At 44.4% G+C, this 21,338-nt stretch overlaps 1 protein-coding gene across 1 annotated transcript in view; it reads right to left on the bottom strand.

Moving 5' to 3' along the window:
* Positions 1–21,338, bottom strand: part of CCDC187 (coiled-coil domain containing 187) — a 71,228-nt gene that overhangs the window by 7,926 nt on the left and 41,964 nt on the right. The window contains exons 14-28 of the mRNA XM_078849074.1: positions 20,852–20,946; positions 19,748–19,858; positions 18,215–18,333; positions 17,073–17,203; positions 16,316–16,461; positions 15,990–16,177; positions 14,572–14,659; positions 13,036–13,182; positions 11,838–12,019; positions 8,880–9,064; positions 6,539–6,651; positions 5,024–5,105; positions 2,858–2,985; positions 1,972–2,066; positions 838–923 (exon numbers count right to left, since the gene is read on the bottom strand). Of these exons, the coding sequence (XP_078705200.1) occupies positions 838–923; positions 1,972–2,066; positions 2,858–2,985; positions 5,024–5,105; positions 6,539–6,651; positions 8,880–9,064; positions 11,838–12,019; positions 13,036–13,182; positions 14,572–14,659; positions 15,990–16,177; positions 16,316–16,461; positions 17,073–17,203; positions 18,215–18,333; positions 19,748–19,858; positions 20,852–20,946 (1,896 nt within the window). The remainder of the gene's footprint in view (positions 1–837; positions 924–1,971; positions 2,067–2,857; positions 2,986–5,023; positions 5,106–6,538; positions 6,652–8,879; positions 9,065–11,837; positions 12,020–13,035; positions 13,183–14,571; positions 14,660–15,989; positions 16,178–16,315; positions 16,462–17,072; positions 17,204–18,214; positions 18,334–19,747; positions 19,859–20,851; positions 20,947–21,338) is intronic.

Below are 21,338 nucleotides of genomic sequence, written 5' to 3'. Positions count from 1 at the left end.
TGCTAAAGGGGGATTTGACTCACCTGCAAGTGTTTTTGTGATGTACCCCTAACTGGAGACAGAGCAATTAATTCACCTGGTTGCACCTCTTACTTCTTCTTCTTATTTATTTGTATTAAGCCCAGCTGGGGAAGGAACTGTGTGGGGATAATAAAGGGAGAAAGCCGAGGCTGCTGGAAGAGAGGGGAAGAACTCTGCAGTCCATCTCTAGCTGGTAGAGAGTGAAGGAAGGACTTAGAGAGAGGCAGATGAGCAGCAAGCTTAGGAAGGGGCTGTGGGAACGGGCCTGAAAGAAGGCCAAGGTAGGATGATCCAGGGAGACAGCAAATCTTAGCAAGGTCCCTGCCTGGACTGGAACCCAAAGGAGAGGGAGGATCTGGGGTCCCTTCCAGTCCACTGGATAAGGTGGTGTGGAAACACCCTGACACAAGGGAAGAAGGACTATGGAGTTTAGAGCTAGACCTCCAAGGAGAAAGCCCTGGGAGGCATCACTGCAAAAGAGTGGAAGGACATCCCTGCAGAGCCTGGGAAGGGGTGAAGAGCCCGCAGACGAGTGAGCCTGGGTAGCAGCAAAGACTTATGTTCATTTGAGTTTAGTTTATTGGACTCTGTGTTTACCATGGAAGGGGTTAGACTAAACATGACCTGACTGAAAGGCTGAGCTGCGAGAAGACGCTGGCCATCACAGGGTTGGAGCAACCGTTAGCAGGGAGAGCTAGAGGAGGAGAGTCTGCTACTCCCACATCCAGCCATACAGGGGTGCACCAGCCCTGAGTCAACCCTTCTACGGTGTTACACAAACACACAAACTTTATTGCCAAAAATTGTGTTTCTCACCTTGCAGTGGAAGGATTTTAGACACCTGCAGTTTTTTTACACCCATGTAAGTGATGTCCAAGTCTCGTTTGGAGTCCACATTTGTCCTGAAAATACAGTCACACGCTTGCTGGATTTAAAGTATCTTTCCAGTGAATTTAGGAAGAACTTGGCATCCATTAGCATTTAAATCCTGTATTTGGGTGATGTTAATGAATGCTGGATGTAATTTTAAATATGTCAATCATTGTCTACACACAATAAATAAATGTGCTGGTAAAGACAAAATGGTATTCCTTCTTTTTTAAACTGTGTTCTCAGACACTTATGGCCTGATTCAAAGCCTTCTGAAGTCAATGGGAGTCTTTCTACTGACTTCAGATGATTTTGGATTAGCTCTTAACAGTAATTTCTTACACATGTAAACCGGAAGTCAATGTACATTTTGCTTATGTGAAGGTTACTTCATCAGACCCATAAAACGATTCCGCATAAACAAACTGTCATTTTCAACAGGAGGAGTTAATGCCTTCAGTATCCTGACCCATTATGTTGCATCTTATATGATCTTCAGGCATGTGTATACTATAAGCATAGATTAGGGCCAAATGTTCCCTTGGCTCTATGGCTCTATGGCTCCCAACGGTTGCAATGGGATTTTCATACTGGCCTCCAAGTGCAGGACTTGCCCCTTATATCTAAGTCTGTTTAACCTGGAAGAATAATACCTCCTTGTTGCTCAGCTGTGATTTCATATCATATTGCAATCCATTGCTTTGCATTTACTGTGATTCGACTGCTCTGGAAATCAATGCACAGCCTGAGAAGTCACTCAGTGAATGAGGGGTCTCCATTGGAGCTAAGCAATAGATGGCTCCACCCCCAGACCACAGAATGGCAGTGGAGCTATTCTGTGCTTTTCCCTCTGTGGGCATGGGGGGAAGGCTAGTGGATCCCTGCAGAGCTCCATGGCACACAAGGTGAGCAGACCCTTGAGCAGGGTCCCCATATCCTACTTCCCCCTTTCTGCAGTAGAACCAACAACTTGCATTGGGTCAGGGCTCCCTGAAACCTCCGAAGTTGGGGCAGGCTTTGATCCTCTGTGAGTGAAACAGAATATGGGACAGAAGTCCATGCTCTCAGGGGTTAATGTACCTCTGCTCCTCTGACCGCCTTCCTTTTCCTGTCTGTGATTCCACTGCTGAGGTTCCATCTGAAATCAGCCCTGACCCTCTGTCACCATCATTAGCCTGCATGGACCACGGTTAAGAGACAAAGGAAGAATCAGCCCCACTGATTATGTAGGAGAAAGAGTATATAAATGGAGAGCTGTATAAGTAGGGCCCTACCCAATTCATGGTCATGAAAAACGTGTCCCGCACCGTGAAATCTGATCTCCCCCGGGAAATCGGGCTAGTGTAGGAGCTGGGCAGCCGGAAAGGGACAACTACTGGCCGGGAGCCCAGCTCCGAAGGCAGCGCTGCCAGTAGCAGCAGCGCAGAAGTGAGGGTGGCGTGATGCGGTGTTGCCACCCCTACTTCCGCACGGCTGCTGGCGGGGTGCTGCCTTCGGAGCTCCGTGCCCGGCCTGCAGCTGTCCAGCTCTGAAGGCGACAGCACAGAAGTAAGGGTGGTAATACCATGACCCTCCCCCATACAGTAGGCTTGCGGCCCCCCTCCCCACGACCCTGTTTGGGGTTGGGACCCCCACGGTTACAGTACCATGAAATGTCAGATTTAAATACCTGAAACTGTGAAATTTATGATTTTTTGAATCCTATGACTGTGACATTAACCCAAATGGACCATGAATGTGGTAGGGCCCGACGTATAAGAGTTGTACGGCCACAGTAAGCCAACCTATCAGATTTAAGGGTCATACGTTAACATATCGCAACAAAGTGACGGCACAAAGAGTTAGCTTTTATGTCACCAGCTTGAGTTCATGCTGTCACGCCGGCTGATTTTGAGTGTTTATTTGGTTGCCTGTTTATCTGGGAAAAAGCCAGTTTTAAAACATAAATAGCAGCCCTGCTACGTACCTTGTATGGACAGCAGGAGCCTTCATCTTCTCCTGCAGTCTCTTGGCCTCCTGCTTGCACCCTGTGCACCTTTGCCATTGTCAGTGTATCCCTCTCTAATTCCTCCGCCGAGGAGGAGGCAGCACAACCTGCAATACACCGATTATTGGGACACAGAAGGAAGAATTTACGGCCCTACGCTCTGTGTCAGCAGCACCAGGCTAGCTCTGACCATGAGAATGTAAAGTGGTGCTAGATGTTTCGTATGGCTCTTTTGACCCTTGTACGCAAGGATATTTTACTCCCCCAAGAGCTGTGCTAGCCAAACTGTGTCTTCTACCACTGTTATACATAAAGCTACTAGTCCCCTCTGTCTCTCTGTAGATGGGCTTATGTAAAGCACCGATCACTGCAGTATCTAGCAGATATGTAGGTAATATCTCTGGCATGTTTTTATAAAAAAATGGTCTAGTCTAACATGATTCTCGGACAAAAACTACCCCTGTTCACACTGGGAAGCACAACCATGCCAGCACTAATGAAACACATTTGTACTATGTATAGTTTGCTTCTGAAAGCACTACATCAATGTTTGGGCAAGATTGATAAATATATTCTGAGTGGTGATGTTTGAAGAGTGCTAGGTATTTCCCATGGAAACACTGGAAAGAAACAACAAAATATCCATTCCAGTCACAGTTTTCCATGGAAATTTTCAGTTTTTCAAGGAAAAAAATAAAACCATTTTGTTTTTTCTCCTCCTTTTTTTCCATTTCTGGAAGGAATAAAAGAGAGAAATTATTTGGGCATGAGAAAAGATCTAGAAAACAGGATGTTAAACTTAGAAGTGAAGGATAAGAGAAGGGTTGAAAGACCCAGACGAGATGGATGGATATTATCCAGAAGGATGTGATTAGCTGCAGAGTTTCCAATGAATGGCATCAGGAGAGACTGAAATGGAGAAAATGGACTAAAAGACACAACCCCATATAGATGGGACTAAACCTAGAAGAAGAAGGTAAGAGAATGGAGTGAAAGGGGAGAAAAAATGAGAACCAAAACATTCTGTATTTTTCAAAATTGGCAAAACCATTTAATCGAAAAACTATTTTTTTCTTGAAAAAAGTGTAACAAAAATGTTTTGATCAGCTCTAATTCCAAGTCTGAGAAAGCCTCAGTAATCTTCCACCGTCAGCACAGAAGGAGCCAGCTCGGTAGCACTAGCAGAAGCAAAATACCTGTCCTGTGCACAAGTGTTAACAGTTAGCCAATGGCAAACCTAGGTAATGAAATAGAGCTGAGCCTCTGGACAGGAATGCAAATGAGGACAAAACACTAAATGTGAAATCCTGGCCCCATTGAAGTCAATGGAAAAATTCCCATTGACTTCACTCACTTAAAATGTGACTACCCACATGCTCAAAGTTAGGCATGTACTTAAGTACCTTGTTGAAATGAAGCTTCTACTAGGCCTATGTAATCTGGATTGTTGTTATAAAAAATAATTACACAAATGAATTGAGCATTCCTCATCATGGGTTCTGGGTGAATTTGATGCAATTAAGAGACTCTATGAGTAAAAATGATACAAATGAGAACTGATGTGACCATAAATATACATATTTATAATACGGAGACTCTGCATACACAGAACTATATAAATGATATAACTGTCTCATATATAAAAAGCCAGTTTTATTTGTTGTAAGTTGAACTGGGAGCAAGAAATATGAACTGAAGATAAAACCTGGAAACAAAAATAACTCCAGTATGTCCTGTCAAAGTCTATCTTCAGCTGATCTATGTTCTTTTAAGATGCAGACCTTTAAATTATTTTGAAAATACCTCAAAATAAAGTAAATTGTTAATGACACAATCCAAATAAGTTATGATTTTGTTCTGAGAAAGCAGTATAATCATCTCTCATAATAACCCTTAGACAGATCTCCAACATCTTGCCTGAAAGTGATTTATACATTCGGTACAGTGAGCAAGACACTTTGGTAATAAATTAGAAGACTGTCTCTCTTTCTGTCTATATTAAAGTTTGATTGAAGCTCCCGAAACAGATTGGACATAATAGCATTAAATATGATTTACCAGTTCCTTGAAGAGTATTTTCTATTTGAGCAAGGCATAAGCTACATCAAGTGGAAAGTATCCCCAAACCTTTCATTGTAAACTCACTGTCATGGGAATTAATATCCTCATTGTCTTTAGGGGCTAGTGCTCGGTTTGAAACAAACTTCTTTTCCTTATGATCGGAATCCTAGAATGTAAATGTTCAAAGGTCAGAGTTAGTATCGTAAAAGGGGAGAGAGAGAGGCCAGGTCTACACCACAGACCTATATCGGTATAACTATACCCCTGAGTGATGTAGCTACACTGACCTAATCACCCATGTAGACAGCACCATATCAACAGAAGAGCTTCTCCCGCCGACCTAGGTACTGCCTCTCGTGGAGGTGGATTAACTGTGCCAATAGGAGAAGCGTCTTCACTATAGCACTTCACTATAGTGACACAGCTGTACATGAAGACAAGCCCAGACTCTCTGCAGTTGGGAGATTTGGCACAAAGCCAGTTAAGCTATGTCTACGTTGCAAAGAAAAACCCGCAGCGCCAAGTCTCAGAGCCTGGATCAACTGACATGGGCTGTGATGCTATAATTAGCAGTGCAGACATTCCCGCTCACGCTGGAGCCCAGACTCAGAGACCTTCCCCCCTTGCCTGGTTTCACAGCCCCAGCTCCAGCCTACATGAGAACAGCTACGCTGCTGGTTTTAATCTCCCTGCCTGAGCCCCACCAGCCCGAGTCCATTGACTCAGGCTCTTAGACTGGGCACCACACGTTCTTCTTTGCAGCGTAGACGTACCTCAGAGTACGTCTACACAGCAGCTTGGAGCATGCCTCCTGATCCGGATAGGCAGATTCACGCTAGCGCCGCTCAAGCTGGCATGCTAAAAATAGCAGTATAGAGGTTGCTGCAAGGGTGGCAACCTAGGCTAACCACTTGAGCTGGTTCCCACAGGGCTGGGCGGGCTTGGACTCGGGCGGCTAGCCAGAGCCATTGTCCGGGCAGCAATGTCCACACTTCTATTCTTAGCATGCCAGCTCAAACAGTCGGTGTGAGTCTGTCTACCCAGACAGGGAAGCTTGCTCCCAGCTGCTGTGCATACATACCTTTAAGGGCCAGACAGTGGCCAGGCCTACAGAGAGACATAAGGAGGCATAAGACACCCCCCCCCCTTTCCCCCCCCCACACACACTCACCCTATGCAACCACCCTGCATTTCTGCTGCAGGTAGGTGGTGCGGATAATGACCTGCTGGTATGAGCATGTAATAGTAATGTAATTGAGCATGTAATTACTGCCCTTGGGAGCAAGGGAGGGGAAGGTTAGATCGCTGGTTAGGCCACACAGCATTTAAGCCTCAAATAAACAACACACAGCACAAGGGAGCCATATTTTCAAACCAGTTACCCTTAGTAAATTTAACCTAGCAAGTGATAAGAGCTCCTGCTTATAAAGCTATTCAAGATCTTAAATGGTGGAATTCACCCTTGTGCAGAGGAGCCAGTATGAAGCCAATGCACTACTTCATCCCTGTTTGGACTGGCACATAGGTCTTGGGGTAAAATTATTGCAGTGGCCATGTGGTCATAAGTGGTCACAGGATCTCAAAGAAGGATGTGCTTACAAGAAATTCATGGGGGTTGTCTTCTATCAGAACAGGGGTGAGTGTAGCTTCATCCGTTTCGGCTGAATATGTGTGTTCCGAATGTAAGAGAGCATGACGCCTATCATTAATCTCTGAAAGACATGAAGTTCTTAAAGTTAAAATGGTGTATTTTTATGCATGGATAAGTTAACTTATACTTTCTTTTTTTGTTAAATTCAACACAAATTTTTCATGGTTTACAAAAAGTGTATTTAAGTAAACTTTCTAAAAAAGATTTTGCCCCAAATATTCCTTGTCTGAATAAAAATCACCCCAACAGAAGTAGCAGCAACTAACAACAATACTTAATACCATTCAAACATTTACTGTCTAATCACACAGCTATTTGTACACCCACCCTATCCATTTCATTAATTGACTAGCGCACCAGTCTCCAGCTATACAAAGCTATCCTTCCTTTTCGGGGTTCAACAAAAGGTTCTGTTTTTGTTAGCCAGGAAGTGATACTCAAGGATGGGTTGTTTATAGTGCAAGCTGGTTTTTAGCTAGTATTTGTTCTATTAAGAAAAGGACCCATGGATATTGTCAACCCTCATAAGAGTTCATCTTGCACAGTGAGTGTTTGTGTGTAAGAAAATAGTGATCACATTTTCCCGTGGGAGATACCATGAGATTTCCAGCCTGGAGAAAAAAACAATGATTTACAGCAACACTTAGATGCAGCTTTGCCAACATCTTAGAGTCTCTATTATTTTTTTACTGTTAAAAAGAGACAACCCGTGCCTGCCAATAGTGAGGGTGCAGAGTGAGGGCAGCTGGCTTCAGCAGTGTTACTGAGCACGCTCAGTCTATGTGAGCATGCTCAGTACAAGCTAAGCAGCAAATCTGGGGGCGGAACATGTCCCCCCTCCACACGTCGCCTCTGCTGTCAAAGGGTGAAACACCTCTGTGCAGGGGCTTGGGGTCCAAAGTGAAATACTCTTTCAAAGTACAAATCTTCATCTTGGGTGAAAATTTTACCCCCGTGCAGAGAGCTAGCACAAGACTTTTGTATCACTTAAGGCCAGCTTAAGCCCCATAGCTTTACACTTTTTGGGTGCAATCATGGCCTTACTGAAGTCAATGAAAGTTTTGCCATTGACTTCAATAGGGCCAGGAGTTCACTCTCTGAATGCAATGCAGATGACACAAAATATATGGGGTGCATTATGAAACATCATAAACCTGGAACATAACCTCTGGACATGCGTATCAACTGTCTGCCAGCCCAACATTATCAAGCTGCATTCTGTATACTGCAACCAACTGTGCGGCACATAAAATGTACTGCCTGTCTGCAAAAGACCCATTTGTATTTATACTATCTTCTGGTTCCAGCATTCTTTAGCTTCTTATGTTGTGATTTCATGGCCCTAAAGAAACCAGTTTGACATCTATTTAATTCCCCTAGAACTAGTGTTTAAATCTATCCTCTTAACCAAGTTACACTGTGTTATAAGAGTGAAACCATTCTGCAGTGGTTGACGCTCCCCAGTAACTCTTGAGTAGACCATAATCCAGAAATCCAATCTGGCGATGACAAAAACATGGATAATTGTGGCAAGGTCTACTTAGGACACCAAAATGTAGCAAACCTAGTCCAACAGAAATACTTTACATTGGTTCAAATGAGGGTTGAGACTTACACTCATAGACTTTATGGCCAGAAGGGTCCATCACGATCGTCTAGTCTGAGCTCCTGCACATTGCAGGCCACAGAACCTCACTCACCCACTCTTGTAACAGACCCATAATCTCTGGCTGAGTTACTGAAATCCTCAGATCATGGTTTAAAGACTTCAAGTTACAGAGAATCCACCATTTACTCTCATGTAAACCTGCAAATGACCTGTACCCCATGCTGCAGAGGAAGGCAAAAAAAACCCCAGGGTCTCTGCTAATCTGACCTCGGGGGAAATTTCTTCCCGACTCCAAATGTGACTATCAGTTAGACCCTGAGCATTTCAGCAAGACACACCACCAGCCAAACACCTGGGAAAGAATTCTCTGTAGTAACTCAGAGCCCTCCCCAACTAGTGTCCCATCACAGGCCGTTGGGGATATTTGCTACCAATAGTCGCAGATTGCCTGTAATGCCATTGTAGACAGTCTCATCATACCATCCCCTCCATAAACTTATCAAGCTCAGGCTTGAAGCCAGTCTTGTGGCCTTGAATTAACTGTCCCCTTTTAACAGATCATTTAAAGTGCTACATGGAGGGTTTCAGCTTTCAACTTCTACCACGTTTGCTTGTTTTGACTGAGTGGTCATGCCACTCAATTGGGATGGTTCTGGCATGGAAGCTTTTGTATTGCATACCTGTGTTTTCAGAGTCTTTATCCATCACGAGTGGGCCTGTGCTTTGATCACTGGAATCACATGGTTCCTTGTCCATTGTTTCAAACACCGCAGGGTCTTGTGCTCCTGACCATTGCTTCCACTTCTGAGGCACCTCTGCCTGTTGCCTGCATTGCAGCGATGTTTTCTCTTTCTCAGTGGGAAATCTGTACACAATTAGACAAGCAATTAATGATTTCAGGTTGGATTCATGGTTGCCAATTAATCATGACAAACCCAGGGGAAGTCAATAAAGGTACGTATCAAAGGCTACTGCAAGTCCTTCTTAGAGGCTGGAGAATGCTTATGTGGGTATAGTTGTAGAAAGAGCAGCAGAATATTGAAGTCAGTAATACTCCCTGCATGGAGCATTTGCTTTTCCATTCCAAATACAGTTAGCAAAAAAATGGCATTTTGCCGTCATCTCATCTATTGCTGGGTTTTGCATAGCTGAAATTCCCACCCTCTCACCCATACACAGTGGAAGACTAAAAAAATAAATAAATCAGCAGCATCAAGGAAAGCAAAGTATAGGACCAAATTCTAGCCCTTGATGCCCACATGCTGCTCCCACTCAAGTCAGCAATGATTTGCTAGATTTCAACAGTTATTTTATATGAAAAAATCTAACATAACAAATCTGTGGCTATTTGAACTTCACATGTTGGTCACTGAAATGGCTTTGAACTTAAAAGGGACTAGGAAATAGAACTCATATCCACCTACTCCAAAGGCATAGAGCTCTACCATTTGAATTAAAGGAGATTCTCCATTAACTGTTAGCGGTACAGGCTCCATGACACATAGTTGAGCAATTTGATTCCACCCAGCAGAGGGCAGTGGTGCATACTAGCCATTTACTATAAAAACACTGAAACATTTTTCATATGTTATCCATTGGGCTAAAACTAACTATCTTCGCTTCTAGGAATTAATCAGCTATTGGATAGCCGTGAAATATATATTTTTTATTTTCTCTTTTTTAATTTGGACAAAATGGTTTTAGGTGGTCATATAAACCATCTAATATCACCAATCCTTAAAATTACAATTGGAAATACATTTCAGAAGATGTATTTGACTCCTTAGCTGAAAACTGTTATTTGACAATATAACATGATTACATAATTGTTTTTATTATTTTTGTTTCCTTTTATAATTATTATAAACAGTGTAAAACATTCAGATTAAAGCCACTATACAGAATAAAACTTAATAAGTATAATTCTTTAGGATGAAAAATGGAGAAAAAGCAATAATCATGAGGAAGTGGTATAGATTTGCTTAAATTTACAGCAATATCTAGTCCTGCTCTGCATAAAAATACATATAGTATCTGTTCCAAACCCCGCTTAAGGCAACAGGAAATTTTCCATTGACCTCAATGAGCTATGGATCAGGCCCCAAGTCCTGTAGGAGAATGCTGAAAAAACAATATAGGATTTCCTCTGCTGTTAACGTTTTCCTATTAAACTGGGGCACCACTGTTGCAACATTTCCTGTTTGGGTGAGGCTCGAGAGATGGTTTTAGCCTCTTTCCAAATGAGCCAACGTTGCAAGGAGTTTTGAAGCAGCCTGGAAGCAGAAAGTTATGCAGTCAGATATCACAGGCGGCTCTTTACAGGCTCTGGAATGCAGCACCTGGATACCAGCCTGATCCACTCACACAACCGAACAGCAGCACTGCTGTCGGAATATCAGCGTTTACTTGTTACGTCTGGGCAGTTTGAAACATTATTTCAATTTTGCCTTAATTTTGTAAGTGTTGCTCTACTGCCTACCCCCACAACAGCTCTAAGACAGTAACAGAGAATGCCAATTGCTTTTAATTATTATCCTGATCGGTATAAAATATTAATGCACCTGCACTGGTGAACAGATAGCATGCTGACCGTTCTGTATTCTTACACATGAACCAGATCAGTATACAACAACGCAGCCACAGTTTGGGTACATCTGGGTACAGGCTGGGTACGCAGCCACAGTTTGGGTACTGGGCCCTGTCTGCTATGGACTTGGGCTAATATTTACTTTTCCACTATGAGCAAACTTGTCAGTAATAAGAAGTGAAAGTCCAGCCAAGAAACCTTCCTAACGATTCCTGTGACTTGTAATCAATAACAACATGAATTATAGATCACTTTCATGCAGAGATTTATTTGAAAGCCTTTCCCTCTGGGAAGCTAAGTAAATGCCCAGTGCTAACTCACCAGCCTGCTAGACTGGCTCTTAGTTATAATGAGTGAGTCTCCTTTATATAGAGAGAGGTGTAATTTATATTTCCCTATATTACACATATAAGATATATATATATCAGCCTGCTTTGGAAGGCTGCTGTTCAGTGGGTATGTATGAAATCCCAGGAGTGTTTTTTAGATCTTATTTTCAGAAGTGCTGAGCACCCACTACTCCATTTGGAGTCAATGGGAGTGGCAGGTACTTAGATGGGAGACCATGAAGACAGTTCAGACACCTGCCTGTTGGACCCACGTGCCAGCAAAGGAGCGTGCACCACTGTTTCTGGAGGGGATATCTTTCAGATGAGTTACAGTAGCGTGGTTCCACTATAGCTCGTCATTAGAGATCATATAGCCCTTTCTTCATCTCCAAATTCCAACTCACATAACTGCATTCTGCCTACAGAAACTCCCACTGCTGTATCAACTGGGCACAGGCTCCCTTTCTGTCCTAACCTATTGTGTGTTATTGCTGTACGCTGCTCAGCAGCTGTAGCAGTGTGTCCCACATGTTCTGTGTAACCATGACAAGTCCCTTATATATCTCTCAGGAGTGCTGGACGCTTAATTAGCTATGTTAGTGAGTCTCAATGCCTGGCTTTAATGAGTGGTCAGTTAGCTGGGGTATAGCAACACATCCTTTCCCCAGCTGGTTTTATCAGTAACCATAACTGTAAAAAAGAATTTAAAAGCTATTACCGACCTCTGATATTTCCTGCTTTGTGTATTATTTAACTGGGCACACCAGTTTCCATTCCTTGACAGAACAGGCCTTTGTGAGTATGCTGTAGCTTCGGCTGGCACGGACGATATTGCTGGCCTGGAAATTGTCCCAGTCTTCTTCTGGTTTATTGCTTCTTCAAGGTCTGCTGAGCTGTTTGTAAACTAAAAGGAACAGGGCAATGCATAAGAGTTTACCTGGGTTTCTTCAATGAGTGTCGGTTCTGATTTCAGTCATTTTCCATTCCAAGGGACTACTGCAACCTCTAGTCCCTGCCTCTTAACAGGCTGAAAGAATAACCAGTAAACTCCCATTGACTTTAATGGGAGCAAGGTTCGGCCAAAGCCCTCACTGAATGCTTTTGAAAATGCTACCCTTAAAATATATGTAATGGGCTATACTGATACACCAGTATAAATCTGCATTGGCTGAAGATAGTGGTGTTACACTAGATTGGTTCTGATGCAAGGAAATCCTGAATCCTGAGCCCTTTTCTGCAGGTGTGGAGGGCCCTTTTTACTGTGGAACCCCTGCAGTCCTGCTGTATAGAGGAGGAAAGATTTCAGGAGCCCACTGAAAGGGGTGTGCATCCTCTGTAGTGTGGCTCTTTGGGAGTGGAGTGTGGGCAACAGATCTGCTGTCTTGGACATGTACCTCTTTTGAGCAAAGCTGGTATTACCAATGCCAGATTCTGCCAGATTGACTGGCAGTGTAGAATCAATATAAAGACCCCCCGCCCAGATTATGGTGAGGCGTCACATTCATTTGCACTGATATTTTTGAAGCGAAGGGCTAGAACATTAATCCCATGTGCCTTTCCTCTCTCAATTCTGTCACATCATATGTGCATCCCTTTTCTGTGGGGCAGAGCATTTATATGCTGATGCTCAAAGGCCGCTAGGGTGGAGTGAAATTTACCCATGCCAGGCCTCCAGCGCAGCTGATACCAACTCTGCAAAACTGTATTCACCAGCTTGTTGAGGCAAGTAATTTTTTTAATGGGCAAGTAAAATATCATTCCTCTTTTCCTATAGGAGTCAATACCATAGCAACATTTATCGTTGCTTTAGCTTCATTACTGCAGTTAATAAGATACCAAACCCATGACTTTCCTCTACTTGTAACGCCCCCAAATCTGCCGTGCCAAATGTTACTGTAGCCTTTTAAGGGTTCTATTAACCTGTGGCCCTTGTGCCAACCCATGCAGCTCCCGCTGGAGTTGTGCTGTTGACTCCTGCATCAGTAAGATTTCTCTCTGCTGTTTTAATAGCAGCTTTCTCTCCTGGTGAGCTGCCCTGTAGATATTTCGCAGGTGCTGGATTTCCGCCTGCACAGAACAGACAGCGAAGAGGGGGGAGTGTAAATTACAGTTAAAATACAAATACACATGAAAATGGCCTACAGGTCAGTTTATTATTATTAGTAACAGGTGGAAATATTGCAATTAAAGTGTATTTTGGATATTCAATATGCATAGCTATTTTTATGTGCATTTTGGTGTACAATTTTTTCAGTCTTTGCTTTGAGCAGTGCTTGCTGACTTGTGCCCAGATACGGGAGATTACTGGCAAACAGGTAAAGGAAATGTTTCACAGAGTTATCAGAAAGTGGCAAACTGTCCTGAATGTTGATGAAAGCATGCACAGAGAAAACTGGGGGGCTGGGAGAGGTGAGAGTGAGGCATGGTCTAGTAGCACATGGGAGCCAGAAACTCCACACTTCAATCTCAAGCTTTGACGCTGGCTCCCACTGCCCACTTGGGCCTGATTTTCCAAGGTGCTGAGTACCTGTAGATCCCGTTTCAATCAGAGAGAGCACCAGTGCTCAACACTGTAGTGTAACAGGGACTGAAGAAAGAGGGTCAGGTTTTATGAGGGACCTATTTGGTGAGACACCAGGGGCTCAGGTGAGCATGCTGGGCCAGGTTGCTATTAGAGACACAGGCCTCTCTCCAGGTGCTTCTGTGCACGCTCAGTAAAGATCTCTGTCCTACGACTCTATCTGCTCACTGCAACACGTATTGCTCATGAAACAAGCACCTCTGAAAGTCAGGCCAGTGGGTCAACTTTTCAAAGGTGATCACTAATTCTGGATAACTTGGTTGTTGCTTGCCCAACTTGAGACAACCCGGGCCTAGTTTTCAGGTGGGCTGGGCTCCCACATCTCCAAATGAAGCCATTAGAGCTGTGGGTGCTCAGCTGCTCTGCAAATCAGACTCCTTCAAGGCATATAAGGCTGGGCAGGCCCCCAAAATGACAGGCCACTTCTGAAAAATCTGATTGCATGGGACTTGTCCCAAGTCACAGAGGAATCTACAGCAGAGTCAGGAACAGAATCTAGATCTGACTCCCATGGCTGTGTTTTAGCCACAAGACCACCACTAGCTGTTGGCTAATTTCCTGTATCTCAGCAATGGAATCCTAAACACCTCATATAATCTGGGTGTATACACTAAGAGTAGATAACTGCAGTAACACTGGAGTTGCAGAGAGAAATGGTGTTTCCTGCTTCTTTACAACATATAGAGTACAGTCCATGGCATAAAATAACGTATTTGAGGTACAAAAATTAACATCAGTGAAGTATATTATGAAGTCTGTGCAACAACACTATGTACTCCTTTACTACTGTTCGTGAGATTCTCATCAGCGCTGTGTTAAATCTTCCCCTTGTTTTTCAAGAAGAAAGCTGGATTGTGTAACTGCAATAACATTACCTGCTCTTGCTTCAGCCTGGTTAGGATTTTGTGCTGCTTCTCAGCTACGGCAGACACTTCCTCTCTGTCTCGCAGATTATCCAGACAGCTGAAAGCAAGGTGGAGACCAAAATCACTACCAGAAGGACATTTGGATGTGTGAATGCAATGCCCATGACAGGTGTCCCCATGACAGGGCTGGGGCCTGGAGTGATGTCTTTATCCCCAGAACAGGTACATCAGTGCAAGGCTTACCACGCTGCCCTGCCCGTAGCTCAACCCCATCTGGAGAATGAGAAGATACTTCAGTATTCACAGCCCATTTCACCTTGTACCTCTCTGCAAGATGGCCAGGTTTCCAGATGCGCCCAGCATACTGCAGCTCTCATTGACAGCAATGGAGATTCTGCCTTCCCCCCGGAGAGCAGTAGGAACTGCTGGATGATTAACTGGTTTGAAAATTTGATCACTTCATTTCAGATGCCTAAATGGGGCCTGGACTCTTTTGGACATCTGGCCCTTAATATCTATGTATTGTGATGAAGACTCTGTGGAGTGACACCCAGCAAACTTATTTCACTCAGGCCACCAAACAGCCCCCAGATGGTAACAACTCCCAGTGACTACCAGCTTGGACTCAGAGCAGCCACTTCAGCAAGCAAAGCTTAGTCCTTCATAAGTCCCTGAGAGAGCCCTTTCCTCAAGCCCAGCCCTTAGTAATAATATATTTTGCTTTTTGGCATGCTCCATATCGTAGATGAAAGCTGGTGCAATGGTTAGGGCGTTAGCTTGGCCTTCAGACAACTGGGGTTCAATTCTTTGTTCTACCACAGCCACCCTGGGTGACCTTGCATGTCGCTCTCTCTGCCTCAGTTCCCCATCTGTGAAATGGGGATAATTGTACTTCCCTAACTCACAGGGAAGCTAACCCAAAATCCAGGAGATGGTGAGGGGTTCCAGTTCAGGCTCATGGCGTGGCTTTCATCTTATGTATGCCTGACTGGAGGCTGGCAGGAAAGGGGTTAATGGTCACTCTGGTTAGAAGAAGAATTGCATCTACCTTCCCTGCAAGGCTGGGTCAGCTGTGGGGAATTTATTAATTACCTCCAGCTCCAGCCCACTACAGGAGGCATTTGCTGTGGGGAGCCAAGCTGCAAATAAGAAGAGCTTAGCTGGAGTAAAGCCAGGCTTTGGATGTGGTTGAAACAAGCTGGGTCTTGTCCCTTCTGGCTGGGGGGAAGCTTTGTTGTACCTTAATTTGCCCTGTAAAGGGGCAGGATGTTTACGTCTCTGCTTTTATAAGGTAGCCCACCATGAAGAGGGTATACGCTCCCCTTAGTGGGCAGAGCCAAGCTGCCTTGTTCTGACTGGTCTGTTGCAGTCAGACAGTGTGTTTACCATGTACTGAAATAAGGAAAGGGTATGCAAAATGGGCTCACCATTTCTGATGCTCCAGCCAGGCCAGCTCTGCCTTAGTTTTCTCCTGAAGGGCTTTTTCTCTGAGTCGAAGGAGGGCAGTCTGGTGCCTGGCTCGTAGTTCTTCTTCCCTCAAGTACTGCTCGGCCATTGTCAAACTAAAATGGCAAAAGGTGCTGGACCCTCCATAGAACTGACTGATTTCACTCCACTGAAGGCAGAAGCAGAGGGCTGGATTTATTAGGGGGAAGCTGTTGGATGTCCCACAAGTGTGGCATTGCAATTAAAAGCCACATGGGTGACACCACGTGCAACGACTAGCAGGAGAGGAACTCTGGAGCCCAAGTACCTCGCTTGTGGAATCCATGTGTACACTGCTGTCTCCTGAATCATCTGCTGTGAGTGTCTTGTTGTTGGGCTGATTTACTGAAGGAGGCAAAGGATTCAAGGATTGATGTATGTGCAAAGAGTCACCATGCTTTGCAAACAGGGATCCTAAAGAAAGAGAACATTAAAGTCACTGTAAGTAAAATATTTCTTCATATTGGGGAGGGAGGGGAGAAAAGCGATGTATCCCATTTCGAAACTTTATAGCGTGGTTGTAAAAAATATAGATTATAGCTAAACAATTTAGCTTTCTAATATGCTTCCAAACAGATCCGTTCATACTGCATTCTAGGCTAGTTAGCTTCCATTCCAGAATACTAGACAATCTGAGCACGGGGTCAGAAGCCTGCCACACATTCATGTGTTGTAATCACTGCTTTGACATTGACTCCTCCTGTGACCTTAGGAAAGTCACTTAATCTTTTTTTCTCTGATTTCCCTGCTGTTCTATAAATAAGGTTAATGACACCAGCTGACTTAACTCCCAGGGTGTTCTGAGGGTTAATGTCTGTAGAGTGATTAGAGGATATAAAGATACTGTTCTGACTATTCATATATATGGTGAGTTAAATCATTTGGGGCAAAATTTTCAAAGGTGCAGTAAGAAATTTGATGAAATCCCTGCCCAACCCCAAAATACTGCTCCACTTCTGGTGCCACTGTAGGGCATCTGTAGATTTGCCCCCAAATGCCACTAAATCACCTAACTGGATGGTCACCTTGTTGCTGGGTTGAGGAATCCAGGTTCATTTCCCCAGTGGATTTTCTCTCTGTGGCTTTTATGGCATCCATCACATTGCAGTTGATTTCAGTTTTCAGTGCAGATTGTTTTGGAGACTGTGCTCTAAAGCTACCGCGGGGGGGAGAAACACATTCTTACATGATATTTTGGTGTATTAGCTGCCAGGAACAATAATAATACCTAGCTCTTAGAGAGCACTCTTCCTCAGTTGATCTCAAGTACCTTTCATAACAGCGTGTTAGTAATATTTATTCTATAGTGGATCATCTATATATATGAAAACTTCTTTTCTGGTACTTAGCTCAGTGTGAGCTTGGAACCAGTTCTCAAGTACTTTAAATGAGTATTAAAATGTGCACTTAGAAAAATGCTCCTTGACAATGCTGGTCAAAATGGATACTCCTTCTCTTCAGCAGGTAGCCATATATGGTTTATCCAAGATACCTGACTGTAAATCAAAGGAATTGAGGAAAGGATGTTCCTGTTCACCAAAATAATAAATGAGATCTTTGAGCTATAGTTAAACGCAATTTTTCCTGCCACAGAAAATACAGCAAAGATCCTGGGCGGTAGGTGAACCGGCCCGGCCGTTGTGGGGGGCTAGCTCCTGGCCCCTCCCCTTCTGCCCGAGGCTTCTTCGGCCCCTCACCTCTACTGCCAGAGCCCAGAGCACCCCACCATGGCCAGTGGCTGCCTCTGGGCCCAGAGCCCTGGGCGGGCAGAGTGGCCCCCAACCCTGGAGCGCCGGGCAGGGTCATGCTGGGCTGTTTGGGGAGGCTCAGCCTCCCCTAGCCTATGATACTCACTGCCCATGGCAGAGATGTTTCCCTTCAGGATCTGGGCAAAAATCAGGCCAGAGAAAACTTGCAATCGGAGGACGTATAGTTTATAATGGAGAACTGAAACATCAAAAGGGTTAGGACACTAATCCCATGTAGAGGGCAGCTGCCATGTGAGCTATTCCCTTTGTTAAACTGAAGAACATCCACAGCAGAAACATGTTACTGATGCACAGTTCGCCGATGTAGAGTTCAAACACTCCAAAGCCCTGAGTCATTGAACTTGAACAAACCATAGAGTAAAGCAGTCAAGCATCCCATTGTATGTTGCTGACTGTACCTGTCCTCAGCTGTGTCATCTCTTTCAGGATCACCTTCAAATTGGTATTCTCTCTGGTCTGTCTTAGCATGCTTAAGTCTTGCCTTCACAGTACAGCTGGCTTGGGAGCCATTCAGCCCCTGTAAAAACCGAATGAATCCCCAATGACAATGAGTGATCTTTACAAAAGGTGTCACCTTTCAGCCCTTTCTGTAATTCTCATGGGCTAGAATCTGGGTTTATACCGTGCTTTTCATATTCCAATGACCCCTAAAGGGTTGTATTGACTAATGAGTTAGATCAGTGGTTCTCAACCAGGGGGGTATGTGTACCCCTGGGGATATTCAGAGGTCTTTCAGGGGGTACATGAACTTATCTAGAGATTTGCCTCATTTTACAACAGGCTACATAAAATGCACTAGCGAAGTCAGTACAAACTAAAATTTCGTACAGACAGTGACTTGTTTATACTGCTCTATATACAATATATGGAAATATAAGTACAATATTTATATTCCAGTTGATTTCTTTTATAATTATGACACAAATGAGAAAGTCAGCAATGTGTCAGGAACAGTGTGCTGTGACACTTTTTTGTATTTTTATGTCTGATTTTGTAAGCAAGTCATTTTTAAGTGAGGTGAAACTTTGGGGTATGCAAGACAAATCAGAATCCTGAAAGGGGTACAGTCATCTGGAAAGGTTGTGAACCACTGAGTTAGAGGCTAGCAGTGAAGTGATTATGTAGGCATATGGAGATGTCCCATGATAGTTCACACAGAAGCTGCTCTGTTGACAATGAGCATGTCCCATAATACTGTGGTTACCTCCTGGTGTTTTTTTTTAAAAAGCCAATGAGATGTTTATCTTTTACCAGTGCCGCTAGTAGAAAAGGACAGAAGTAGTGGTCAAAGCATCATACAAAGTATGGCATTCTTAATAATGCGGCAATGCCCTAGGTCTGCACATCGGGTCTGAGTCCAAGGCATTGTATTCATGAACATGGGACCAAATCCTGGGATCCCTTACTCTGGCAAATGCCCATTGACGCCAGTGGGATTTTGCCTGAATTAAGGACCTGGGGACCTAAAGACAGAAAAACAAGCTGTGCACCAACCTCCCCATATATTCCTTTTCTTTTTTTAATAGGAGACTCCTTGGTTCTGGTCAGACAGGAGGCCTATGGGGCGCTAAATAGAAGCATGAAAGAATAGTTTACAACCCTTCAGGAGAAAAGTGCTCAGACACTACAGTGAAAGGTCCTACAGAAAGATGCCTGGGGTAAAAATTTCCAAGACGCCTGAGTCCCACCAACTGTCTATGGGATTCAGGCACCTAAAAGACATGAGCCCAGATCATCAAAGGTATTTCCCAAAGTACCTCTGAGGATCTGGGCTCTAGTACTTTGGGAAATATACCCACAGTCTGCATTCTTTGTTCATTCAGGTGAGAGAGGCAGGTAGGGGCTGGCCCCAGGTCTCAATGACTCCAAAGATGATAGTGCCGAGTCTGGAATGGTGCCATTTTCCTGCTGCTGGGGCCACACAGATTTACCGCTAACTGATGCTTGAGCAACTCATCCAAAGCTCTCTGGTTCTCTTGAGCTTCTAGCTTTGCTTTCGCACCCAGGATAGCCAGCCGCCCTTCCTGTTGGAGCTGATCGGCCTGGATTTGGGAGAAAATTGTGGGACTTCTTAGCTCATTACCATGAATTTAAAACCTCACTGTGAGCTCCTTAAAAGGACCTTAACAATGCCGAGAGCTGAAAAACTTGTCCTTGCACTCTTGCTACTGCAGGCAAACTGATGCATGTAGCTGAGCTTCTACTAGAAACCCTGTGATAATAAATGTGGCTGGGGGGATGAAAGGATGAATAATTCATATAAGGAAGCGGAGTTCAGTTTTAAGGTCCAAACATGTGTTGTGGGTTTTTCTTCAAATGATTGTGCGTAATAACCGTTTTTAAAACTGTGGGAAGTAACTTGCCAAATTCAACACACAACGCCAAGCTCCACTCTCATGAGCAGCCATGTAACCCTATTGGCTTCGGTATGGTTACCCCGGCAGAACGTGTCTCCTATGGTTGAAGTCTAATTAATTCTGGAGAAATAGCATCAAGGACTCTTTCACCATCGGTACAAATTCTGGGTAACAGAAAAAGTACCCATGATGTCCACCGATCCCCACCACCACTGTGGCCTTCACGCCATGGCTTCATTCTGCCCTTTTGGTGTTTCAGACCTGCTAGTGACCCTCACCTCCCACACAGCAGCAGCTGGGGCCAAAGTGCAACTTTGCAGGCAGAGGAAAATACAGAGATGGAGTGATTGTCTACAGGTGTGGTCCTGCTCTTTTGAAGTCACTACCAACACTCCCATTGACGTCGGCTGTAGCAGTTTGGGGTACTGCCACTTGCAGCTGAGGACACTGTCTCCCAGGGCAATCCAGTCTTGCCTGTTGGTGCTAGAATTGGGTCTGCCAGTGGGGAATTGGGTGTAGGTGTCATTGGGAGTTGACCTGAGGTGGCAACAGAGTGATCGTAGAACTAACAATGCCATCTGACGGTAACCTGCTTTAAGGCATGTACAGGAATATCCAGCATCTCTTTCCAGGGAGAACTGAGTCCACGTTTAATTTTGATTAGGGTACACACTGTACCTTCAGTTTGTGAGCCAGCCTCAGAGATGTTTGCTGTATGTTTTCAAGGTGATCCCTGTATCTCCGCTCCGGATCTATGCATCTGGGGTCTCTGCCTATGAAAGACGGGAAAATAGAGACCGCATCTGAATTTTTAGCCATGAACTAATTCTGAAGAATGAATAGGAACCACCTGTACTCCTTCAATAAGGAATGCATTAGAGAAAGCATCCAGTGCTTGAACAGAAATAGCCAATGGGGCACTAGCCAGAGAGAGCGGTATTGAGAGAGCTGTATTGAGACCTGCACTTTCAGGTGTACTCCTTCAACAACTGCACATCCAGGATCACAACCACACAGCAGCCCATGGCAAGGTGCAGAGAGCCAGCAAGGAACCCACCAAACCCCACTGCTGTCCCAGGGATCCACGCCAAGAGGAAAGGGTTACTGCTCTGCCTATTCTGTGCTATGCACTAGCCACCAGCCTGTCCCAGCTCCACAAGCTGTG

The sequence above is a fragment of the Lepidochelys kempii genome, chromosome 16, assembly GCF_965140285.1.
Source record: "Lepidochelys kempii isolate rLepKem1 chromosome 16, rLepKem1.hap1, whole genome shotgun sequence".
In the NCBI taxonomy this organism is placed as follows: Eukaryota; Metazoa; Chordata; order Testudines; family Cheloniidae; genus Lepidochelys; species Lepidochelys kempii.
This window is presented reverse-complemented; position numbering and strand designations above follow the sequence as displayed.